The following is a 12,316-nucleotide window of genomic DNA, read 5'->3' as shown; positions in this document are numbered from 1 at the left end:
ATTATTATTTAATTATTATTATTTTGTCATCTTTATCATCATCATGAATTAACTATAAATACACAAAGCCTCAATAAAGAAAATGAAAACAACAACGATCTCTCCTGACGACGATCAGATGCGCCGATTGAAAACGCTTGAGAAGAATATGGCCGGACAACAACTATAGGTCACCATAATATACAAGATGACAGCCGAAATAAAAAAGACCGTTCAACGAATTGAAAAGTTATCCAACAAAACCGGAAAAAAAAGAAACTCAATTGTGTTCAATCGGACGTGCTTGAATAATAATTTTCTGCCAATATATATATATATATATATATATATATATATATATATATATATATATATATATATATATATATATATATATATATATAATCATTTCAATACCTATAGACACCAATGTTTAATCCTTTCGGAATATCATCAGTGCATGATGTTACGATTGTCGCTGATGATAGGATTCAAACCCTGCGACAAAAGCATCTTTGTTTCCATTGGCAAGAAATATAACCACAGGGCCATCATCAACCACATCAATATTCAACTGAATTTCAGCATTTATAAAAGCATAAACGTCCTTTAATGTCGATCTACAGTAATCGAGTGCGTGAAAGTCACAATCTCGCACATTGCCCAACTGACCGACTATCTATCTATCTATCTATCTATCTATTTACAATTATATAAATGCAACTTTGAGTGTGTAAGTTCGTTCTTTATAGACTCCGAAACGGCTGATCAGATTTTCTTTAAAGTTTACAGAACTTTAGTGTATAAGTCTGGGAGTGATCTTAGTTAAGATTTGTCTCAGAATAGCCCCCGATAATTACTGATAATCGATAATGGAAACCGTTATTTTAATTTATCTATCATCGGTAAAGCCATCTATCCATGCCGTCGCTTAGCAACTATCATAGAACAAGGGGCCGTGAAAATTCTACCGTTGATAAGTTGATAGGTTTTTTTCTTTTGCATGATGTGGTCTGTAAGTTCAAACCCCGCACGTAAATTTCTTAATGTTTTTATTCTGGAAAGAAGTTTATCTCTTCTCTTCTTATATATAAAACGCACTTTGTATGTATGTGTGTTCGTTTCCTGTAGGCTCCAAAACGGATGGACCGATTTTTAAAAAAATTCACACACTTGTACCTTATGTGTCTGGGAGTGTTGTTAGAAAGGTTTTGTATCAGAATACCTCTAATAAGTATCAAAAATCGATGATCAAAGACATCTCATTAAAGAAGAAACAGTTCAATTTTGGTCAAAGTTAACACTTTTATGCAGCCTACCAACATAATTGTATTCAAGAAGTTTCATCACCACACAAGCAGAATGGTTCGGCCTATAAAATCAACAGTAGGTTCTTTCATAAGACAAAGGCGCGTTCAAAATGAACGCTTTTGATTAGAGTATAATTGGATCATTGTACTTCAATTCTGCATTTTAAACTTAATTCAAGTCAGTATATAAAATTAAAAATAAGTTAATAAAATCAACAGTAGGTTCTCTAGATTACAATGTAGACTACATTGAATTGTGGACTAAATCACTGCAGGGAGGCATGTGAAGCTTCATTGCAGTGCACAGCGATGGGTTCCTGGCTAGAGCAGACAATCAATTGATTTGATTAACAAATGGCCAATTTCACTAATTTCGATGGCAATAAAAGTATTAGAAGTGTGGAACATTTGTTAATCCGCTTTAAATCCCTAGCAACGTCGGGTCGTCCTGCTGGTATATATATATATATATATATATATATATATATATATATATATATACACGGCATAATCACGTTGACACACCAGTTCTTGTCAGATCACCGAAGTAACGTTGAGCCTGGCTGAATTCTAGGCGCTGTGTGTGCCCCCCCGCTTATCTCGGCATTGTTTCTAATCCTTCTGAACCTCCACTTACCACTAGTATTTAACAACGTCGACTCCGGAGAAATGCGTTTCGAGATTGCGTAACTGTTTCCACATAAATTTAACGTGCAAGCACCCTTACAATGGGCAACCATAGTCTATCGAAACTGTAGGAAACTACAATATATATATATATATATATATATATATATATATATATATATATATATATATATATATAGTTTTTTTTGTTTTTTTTTACATGGGTGTCACCACTTATCAAGGCCCAGAGGTCACTCGAGGATAAGGGTTAATAGGTATACATTAGTCATTGTGATTTTAGCATAGTAAACAGTGGGAATTTTGTAACTTGGATTACTTAGGGGGACGATTCAATTAGAACTTGTTCACATTGGACTTTTTCTTTTTTTTTTCATAGGTATCAACACATTATCAAGGCCAAGAGGCCACTCAAGGATAAGGGTTAAAGAGTGTACAGTAGAAATTGGACAATATAATAATCATTAGTAATGAAAATTTGTTAAATTTGATAACTTATATGGAACGGCTCATCAAGAACTTATTTACGTTAGACAACCATATTGTAGTCAGCCGGAAAGCAGGAAAACGGAAGACAATTCCACAGGCGTGCAGTTCTAATAAAAAAGCTTTGTTCATGGAATCTACGTTTAGGTTTAGGCACAGATAAAGAGTGGGGGTAATTATTGATAGTGTTTACAGCTAGACGAGTGTTTCTTGTGAAAGTTTTGCGAGGGGGGAACATAGATTGAAGCTCAGTCGAACACTTTCCATGAAAATAACGATACATCAGAGATAAACTCGCAACACCTCTTCTGTGAGATAGAGGTTGCAAGGAAGAGAAAAGGACATCTCCTACGAGGCTACGAAGTCTATTTTGAACTCTATCAAGGCAGGACAAGTCCTTTCTAGCAGCTCCTGCCCAGATGTGGCAACAGTATTCCATCCTTGGACGTACCTGGCTCTTATATAGATAGAGAATTGCATCAGCAGTGAGATATCTACTGGAGTAGTTTCCTACAGTTTTGTATACACACATATACATGAACTTAATTAATAATCTTCGTTAATTATGAAGTAAATAAAGAAAATGTACGCTTTTTCCTTAAATAACTTCATACTGGAAGTTATATTGACGACAATAAGATTATTTCCTTAATAGTTCAGTCGTCATTATTATTATTATTATTATTATTATTATTATTATTATTATTATTATTATTATTATTTATTTATTTATTTATTTATTTTAGTTTAAGCTCCCACATGTTTGCCAAAAAAAACCCAAACAAACTTACATACGTTCTTATTAAAGTGAGCCGTACACACGTACGTAATTTCATCATACAGTGTAACCCGGATATAAGATACTTCTTCATCAGACCATACAGCTTTCTTACATTCAGTTTACTCTTATATCCGGGCTACACTGTATATTAACACGGTCTCTTATTTGGGATCAGAAAATTCTCTCTTATATCCATTTTTCTTATATCCATGTATCTTATATCCGGGTTACACTATATGAATTAACTGTGTTCGTTCCTGTATATTCTTCAAGCCAATACTATATCCACTTCTTTTATACGGATACTTCAATTAGTAACTAAATGATTGCTATATTTTAGTGGAATAATCATTCGTCTGACTATTTATGCGGAGTAATTGCTGATGCTCATTAGAGGTAACGGCTATAGAAAGCGGGATTGGACATGTCACCGAAAAAAACAAATAGTAAAGGACAAATGGTAAGGCGAGAGAAAGAAAAAAGAGTCAATACAAATAAGAAAGGTGAAAAAAAAAAAAAAAAGATGACCGACAATAAGAGCAAGATGGCGGAAGATAAAAGAAAAACAAAGAAACAGTAAAAGGAAACGAAAAGTCGAGAAGAACAAAACAAGACCAAAAGATGAAGAAAGAAGTTATTCAGAAGGTCAACATTAATCCACGGTGAATTGCCTGCTTCTTCTTTATTAAGTACGATCATTTAAGAGATTGAAAAAAAAAAAAAAAAAAAAAAGGAAAAAAAGATAATTAATTGCTCTGGGTAACGTTGATGGCCCACACGTAGCTCAGAAGATATTCGGGCGATGGGACATTTTTTTTTCTCCTCCAAGATTGGCAACATTCTTTTTCATGCGCGTCTCCAGTGAAGATGCCGCCTTTGGAGATTGAGCAGCTCGAACTGAAAATGTCATGACGGAGACTGTTTGAGGTCGAAACATCTTACGGGGATTTTAGCTGCAAAAAACAACTAGAAAAGGACTAAAAAGCGATAAAAAAAAAACAATCCCCAAATCCAAAAACAAACACAAATACAAGAAAAAAGAAAAACCTAAAAAAAATTTAATAAAAAAATAAATTGATGAGTTAGATAAACATATATTTGCACCATCTATCTATCTATATTTATTTATAAATATCGCGCATTCTTCTTCCTCCCTTCTTTCTCTAAATATATATTCCCCCCTCTCTAGTTTTATATATATTCTCCCATAAGTCAACTATATTTTTTCTTACATGTTATTCGATTGCTTCTTTTCTGGTAAAATTATAAAAAATAAAACCGATCTAAAAATTCCTCACTAAAAATTCCTCTCTAAAACAGTGAAATAAACTCCATTTAACAGTAAAACCAAGAAAGGAAACGAAATTAAAATATTGAGACAAAAAGAAAAATAAATCGACAAGTTAACTCCTTTAACAACCGCCATTTTGTATAACCTCATAAAAATATGAATATCTGTTTTGAACTTTTGGGGCAATCGCCATTTTTAATTGAAATCAAAATATGACTTAAGAAAGTAATCTTTGAAATATAGAAATAAACTCCATGGAAGTGAAAAAATATAAACGAAAGTAAAAAAAAAAAAGAAAAAAAATCATAAAAATGAAATCTAAAAAAAAGCAAGCGAAAGAGTTTATTCATTCAAAGAAATAAATTAATTTTAATCCATTTTTTATATAGATATTTGTATGAAAAAATAAATATTACTATTTCATATACACACACACACACACATACACACACACATATATATATATACTTATATTCTAAGATAATATATTACGTATATAAATTTTGTTTCGGTATTTACTTCAATAGTGCTCAATACACGAGTAGTTCCTAGTAGCAATATAAAAAAAAATATACCAATGGCAAGTAAGCTACACAAAAACGTTTGCGTTTCATTTCATCGAAAGAAATTCTTCAGGCTGACATAAATACATAAGGCGACTATATTTTAAATTTTGTGACGGTTGCTATTCTAAATTAAAATAAGAAATAGAATTGCTTTCTTTTATTGAATAAAAGTTTTATTTGATTGATAAGATTTACGTGTATTTAATGCACTTAAACTAACGTTTACTAAGTTGGATATCTTTTTAAAATAGCAACATTTAAAAAAAATAGTATTCTTCGCTGTCTAGCCAAAAAAAAAAAAAAAAAAAAAAAAAAAATCTAAAAAGCAATCCTAATAATCCTAGTAGGTTATGCACGAGGAGATTCCATTATGGACAGTTTAAAATTGATAGCTTTACTTATGGTTGTATGGTCTGCACTGACCATGCTTCCATGCGAATGTCACAGAAAATATAAGATTGGTTTATTAATCCCAAGACATGGTTATTTATCGACGTTCGGTTGGACAACAAGTGTCGGCGCAGTGACAATGGCCATTGAGACAGTTGAGAGAGACAAGATCCTACCACCCCATTCACTCAGGTACGTCATGCAGGTGTTTAAAAAAAAACAAATTTTTTTTTCATTTTAGAATGAAAAAAAAAAAAAAAGGTTTGCAGAGCCATTGGATCCCTCGATAATAACTCAAAAATCGAAAATTAAACAAAATAGAACAAATTAGTGACATTTATTGGACGGGTTTATACCAGTATTTTGTTTAACTTTCGATTTTTGAGCAATTATCAAGGGCTATGAGAAAACCGTAATTTTTTTTCATTTTAACTTAACAAGCTTCACACTACTTTGATTTTTAATAAATAAACGCTTTAAAATAAGTCAAAACAACAACGAAAAAACTTATTAAGGTAGGTAGAAGAGTAAATTATCTTGTCTTTAGTAACATTTATTTGCTGTATATTTATTTTTTTCGCCCCTCTTTTTTATAGTTGGCTATTGTAAAAATGCCTCGTCATTCTATCTAATTAATAAATGCTTGTGTGTTCCACAAAATATTATCATACAGTGCTCAAGTTTTCGTTCTTAAAATATAAAGTTGTCCGGAAAGTTCGTACTGATGTTCAAAAAATCATGTTGCGAATATGAAACCAGATCATTTAGCGCTCCAGCCTAAGTCGTTACCGCTTGAGCTATCGTCGAAGAAATAATTAAAAATGAACCGATTTTATAGTATAAATGTATATTTGGCATGCGTACAAGATGAGTTGCGCAATTTTCAATTTTGACCCTTAGCAGCTATTTTTATCGGCTTATATATAACAACAGTCTACAAAAAATGCAATCATTTGACCCGCTTGCATCGCTCTGCGACCTTGCGTTTCGGGGGGGGGAATGCATTTTTTTAAATGGATGCATACAGATATATCAGACACACAGACAGTGATATATATATATATATATATATATATATGTAGTCATCCACATATAATACTGCTTCGCTGCATCACAGCTCATCAGTGCGGCTAGATGTATGCATGTATGTATGTATGTATGTATGTATGTATGTATATGGGAGAAAGTTCTAAAAGTAAAGGCTTCCATTTTTAACTAAAAAAGTGCCAGAGCTAGGAAGACAGACGCGGTAGCATTAAAACGAGCGACCTTTTCTGCACCAGAATTTATGTTTTCTACATGGTCACCACCATTCTCAGCGCACTTTTGTCAATGACACATCTCTGCGTCTGACGCACCTCAATGACAAGGGTTGCTTTCTTAGAGTCTCATACAGTCAATATCTGCACCAGAGAGATGAAACATTCAGGTCATGAATCATAACAATTCAATTTGCAATCCCCTCTGATCCATTTCAGAAGAATGAAAGTTAAAAGGTATTAAATTTGGAACGCCATTCATATATATATATATATATATATATATATATATATATATATATATATATATATATATATATATATATATATAGTGTAACCCGGATATAAGAGGCCTCTTATAAGGTCCCTGCAGGTCTCTTATATCCGGATGACGCTTATATAAGAAGTTCTTATATCCGGGTTACACTGTACATTAATACAGGCTTTAATTTGGGATCAGAGAAAATCTCTCTTGCATCCGTTTTTCTTATATTCGGGTCTCTTATATCTGGGTTACACTGTATATATATGCGTGTGTTTTATTCTTAATTTCCTTTAAAAATTGGCACGACCTTTCGGGAAAATCCGATTCAATAACATTCCATCGTTCTTTATCTGAACTAATAAAATGATACCACGGAGCATCGTATTAGAAAAGAAGTGAAATGCGCAAATAAAACCTTTGATAACAAAACACACTTCTTCCCAAAAAACACATAAAAACTAATCTAATATATGAAGTTATCGTGTCGGATTTTGAAATTCACACTTAAACATCATCGTATCTCACACATTGACATTCCATTTTGCTTACCCAATTTGTAATTTTCCCGGTTTCAGCAGGTTCTTTAGAATTTGGAAAATGTTCCTCGCTTTACATTGTATGAAATCACATTATTCCGTTTAGGAAGATTGCTACGATGTCCACAATATTCCACTCCATAATAAAGAGCAATATATATATATATATATATATATATATATATATATATATATATATATATATATATATATATATATATATATATATATATATACATATGACGTCTGTCTGAGGCGCAATCTCTATCAAACTCCTCTACAAATTTTAGTTCTACAGCCTTGAAACTTGATATATAGGAAATTTGAACCAGTGGAACAAATTCGATTTCGTTTTAACCGCTAAAAATAGCTGCTACGGGGACAAAATTACAAAAATATTGGATCCTGGATGGAAAGTGCTTCTGTACGCATGAGATAATATACATTTATAGGTTAAAACACCTCTTATTAAAAAGATTTAAATATATATATATATATATATATATATATATATTTAAAAGGTTTTTTTATATATATGTATATATATATTTAAATCTTTATATATATATGTATATATATATGTATATATATATTTAAATCTTTATATATATATATATATATATATATTTAAATCTTTATATATATTTACATCTTTATATATATATATATGTATATATATTTAAATCTTTTTAATATGAGGTGGTTTAACCTATAAATGTATATTATCTCACGCGTACAGAAGCACTTTAAGTCGACTTACGCCGACCAGGATCCACTTTTTTTTTGTAATTTTGTCCCCGTAGCAGCTATTTTTAGCGGTTAAAACGAAATCGAATTTGTTCCACTGGTTCAAATTTCCAATATATCAAGTTTCAAGGCTGCAGAACTAAAATTTGCAGAGGAGTTTAGTAGAGATCGCGCTTCCGACAGACGTCATATATATATATGTAATCAAATGTATATTCTCTTTAAGTGTCAAGAGCTTTTAGGTTTGTAAACTTAATTTTTACTTCTTGATTATATATATATATATATATATATATATATATATATATATATATATGAATATATATATATATATGAATATATATATATATATATGAATATATATAGTCTTTGAAGTTTTTAACCTTTAAAACTATACAAAAAATATTTTTATCATTCGTTAGAAAATCATCTAGTCAGTAAGTCATTTAATCACCTGCAATCGCTGCATCAACTCGCTCTCGAATTTACTATAGTACTAATAATTTATTTTTCAAAGGATCATCAGTTGTTTACCATGAAACACTGTTTCGGGGATTTGATATATATATATATATATATATATATATATATATATATATATATATATATATATATTTATATATATATACATTTTTAACAAAAACCAAACTTCAAGAAATGGGTTGATAGCAATAAAAAGGGGGGGGAAAGATATATATATATATATATATATATATATATATATATATATATATATATATATATATATATATATATATGTTAAAACTGGTAATTAGTAAAAACCTGAAGAGTGTGCTCAATACTATTGCAGAGCAAATATGTGTTTTATTTTTTTATTACCGTTTTATCTGTTTGGTTACATACGTTTCGGATGTTGGACCATGTTTACGATCTAACAGCCTCTTCAGACCTTACAGAAACCTTGTTTTCTTTTTCTCATAAAGGAAATGTTTATTTTCCTTAATGTTCTTGTTCTTGTGAAAATTTTCAAACGACATATTGTTTGAATTTGTCGAAATAGTCTTGAAACAATTGTAACTAACAATGAAATACACCTTTTGTTGCTATCAACCCATTTCTTGAAGTCTTGGTTTTTGTTAAAACAGTATATGAATGCTCAATTATGAAATATGATAATTTTGTAGCTTAATTTTTAAGTCATCTCTCCTTTTTGGTTTGAATTTTTTTGGTATATGAATAATTACTAAATTATATTAACCCAGTATAATTCGGAATACTACATATTTGTTTTATATATATATATATATATATATATATATATATATATATATATATATATATATATATATATATATATATATATATATATATATATAGTTAGTTAGTTATAAAATATATATGGAGATTAAGCTACACTGAATATTCCGCGTTTCATGCACTCTAGGAATCTTCAGGCTTACGCGCCTGAAGGCTTATAAGGCTTATAAGCCTGACGAGTCCTAGAGTGGATGAAACGCGGAATATTCAGTGTAGCTTAATCGCCATATATATTTTATAACTAACTAACTAGCTCTATCTACGTATTGAACACTTTTTAAGTAAATACTTAAAGTTTACGCATAAATTTATACTTCCGTATATTAATTTTATGTGAGTAAATTAAGTAGTTATATATATATATATATATATATATATATACATATATATGTATATATATACATATATTATAATAAAATAATTATACGTCTATACCTACATACACTAGTGTCTCATGCTTACGCAATTATCAGTGTACGATGACAATTTCTGATTTAGATTCCATCAACATGATCCGAAACCAAAATATTTAGTGGTTCAGCCTTAGTCGTTACTGTTTGAGCTATCGACAAATGGATAAGGAAACGCTAAAAATTAAGCAACTTTTACGTATAAATGTATATTCGCACATGCGTAGAAATAACACATTTAGTCGATTTACGCATGCCAAGTTCCAATGTTTTTCAATTTTGACATTTAGCAGTTATTTTTGCCGGCTAAAAGCAATTCAGATTTGTTACACAAGTTCAAAACCTATATATTTCAAGTATGTAGAACAAAAATTGTCAGAGGAGTTTGATAACAATCGTTCCTCAGACAGACAAGATCACACGCGGTCACACACACACACACACACACACACACACACACACACACACACACACACATATATATATATATATATGTATACATACATATAAATGAAACTCTTGGTTTGTTAGTTTTTGAAAAACTAAAAACGCACCAAACCGTTTGCTTCGATATTTCGGTATAGTATTTTCACTGTACTCATGCGTGTTCTTATATATTTCTTTTTAATTATAACATTATACTTAATGTTTATTTAATAAATTAGGTGGTTTTATTTGTAACGATGTGGCCATTTTTTTTATTTAGGGAAATATCACCATCGCCGCCCGCCGTCACGTACCATCACTAAAAGGAACTTTTCGTTTCGCTTCATAATGTGTTTACAATATGGATATATTTTTAATGGGTGACATTTTATCATATGATTATCGAAAATGTAATCATGTGATTAAAATTTAATTTAAATTAACCACATGTCGACATTTCCAATGTAAACGGTGAATTGGACTTATGTATAAAAAATACCAAAAAGGTATACCAAATTGCCTTTTCCGTTTAAAATTAAATTATTTCATTTTTTTTATACAATTTGATTTTTATAAATAAAAATAAAGTACGATTGTTGAATGTTATTCTTTCGATCACATTCTTTTTTTAGGGGTACAATAAAAAAACGATCAAGACGGAACGAAATTTAAATTTCTGTTCCATTTTTACAACAACCATAAAACAGCCCATACTCCGCAAGTTTTACCCTATGGTATAAACATCTAGATCTACTTACGTTATATTAGAAACTGAGCAATCCCTAAACATCTAGTAACTGAGTGTCAAATCAATAATAATCTGCTTAAAATATATAAAAAAAAGAAAAAATGGCGAACGATTATTGAATTTTTTGCATTTTGGTTAAATTTGTTAGTTTGCAATCGCTGATAATCTACTAAAAAAAATAATAAAAAAAAAAAAACGAAATTAGAAAGAATGGTACTCTCGCAGAATTACACCTGAATCATCGGGATCAATTATGGTTAGGGCAGGATTAAGCCGAGCGTTTTTCAAATGTCGAAACACTAAATCGAAATTTTTTTTTGCATAATCAATGGGCGTGTTGACAAAAAATAATTTGTAAATTTTCTTGTAAAAATTTTTTCTGTACTTTTACCCAAAAATTTAAAGTGTTTATTCATCTTTTCTTATAATAAAAAAATCTATTTGCAAAGAGAAACGTTTACTGCCAATTTTCTTAAAAAGTGTAAGTTTTCTTGGAAAAAAACATTCGCCTAACAATTTACGACAAAAAAAGTTTTGTTTATTTTATAAAACAATTGCAAAAAAAGTAAATAAACAATACAAAATGCGACTTTTCGGTAAAAAATAAAATAAAATTATATATATATATATATATATATATATATATATATATATATATATATATATATATATATATATAGTAAATTTACAGCAGGGTTTTTTTTATTTAACATTAATTGTATTTCTATTTTTTCTCCGGTTTGTTTGCTCTGAAATTCTTCTGCATCTGTTAATTTGCTCGGCTTCTCCGGTGACTGGCGATCGAGCCCGAATAATAATTGACGAAAAATCCCGACCATGTGGGTCAAATTATGCAAGAGTAGCAAAAAAAATATATATATATACGAAGTTTCCATTGTACAGGTCTACCGATAAAAACGTCGCTTCTTCATTATAATAGTAAAATCGGCCAGCCAAAAAGTTGACATTTAATTAAAAAACAAAACAAAAACATGTAAAGTCGAACAGAATGAAGAAAGAAAGCGACCACGTGTCTGCGCGTGTTGTCTTACCTGCTGGGAGGATCCCAGGGAGGGCAGAAATTAAAAATGGCGGCTGTGGTTTTTGTAAGATTATTGAGCGATGACGTCACCCGTCACGTGACTGTTTTTCTGGCCGCCGATTGGCTGATGACGAACGCTTGGACAATAAAAGGAGTA

At 30.4% G+C, this 12,316-nt stretch overlaps 1 protein-coding gene across 1 annotated transcript in view; it reads left to right on the top strand.

The window, feature by feature from the left end:
• The first annotated feature begins 3,473 nt into the window (after window positions 1–3,473).
• LOC145298400 (atrial natriuretic peptide receptor 1-like) overlaps window positions 3,474–12,316 on the top strand; it is a 186,640-nt gene continuing 177,797 nt past the window's right edge. The window contains exon 1 of the mRNA XM_080144315.1: window positions 3,474–5,640. Within this exon, the coding sequence (XP_080000441.1) occupies window positions 5,429–5,640 (212 nt within the window). The 5' untranslated portion in view covers window positions 3,474–5,428. The remainder of the gene's footprint in view (window positions 5,641–12,316) is intronic.

This window comes from Euprymna scolopes, chromosome 2 (assembly GCF_053919585.1).
Source record: "Euprymna scolopes isolate OS-2025 chromosome 2, ASM5391958v1, whole genome shotgun sequence".
NCBI classification, from domain to species: domain Eukaryota; kingdom Metazoa; phylum Mollusca; class Cephalopoda; order Sepiida; family Sepiolidae; genus Euprymna; species Euprymna scolopes.
The sequence above is the reverse complement of the archived record's forward strand: the minus strand, read 5'-3'. Positions and strand labels throughout refer to the sequence as shown.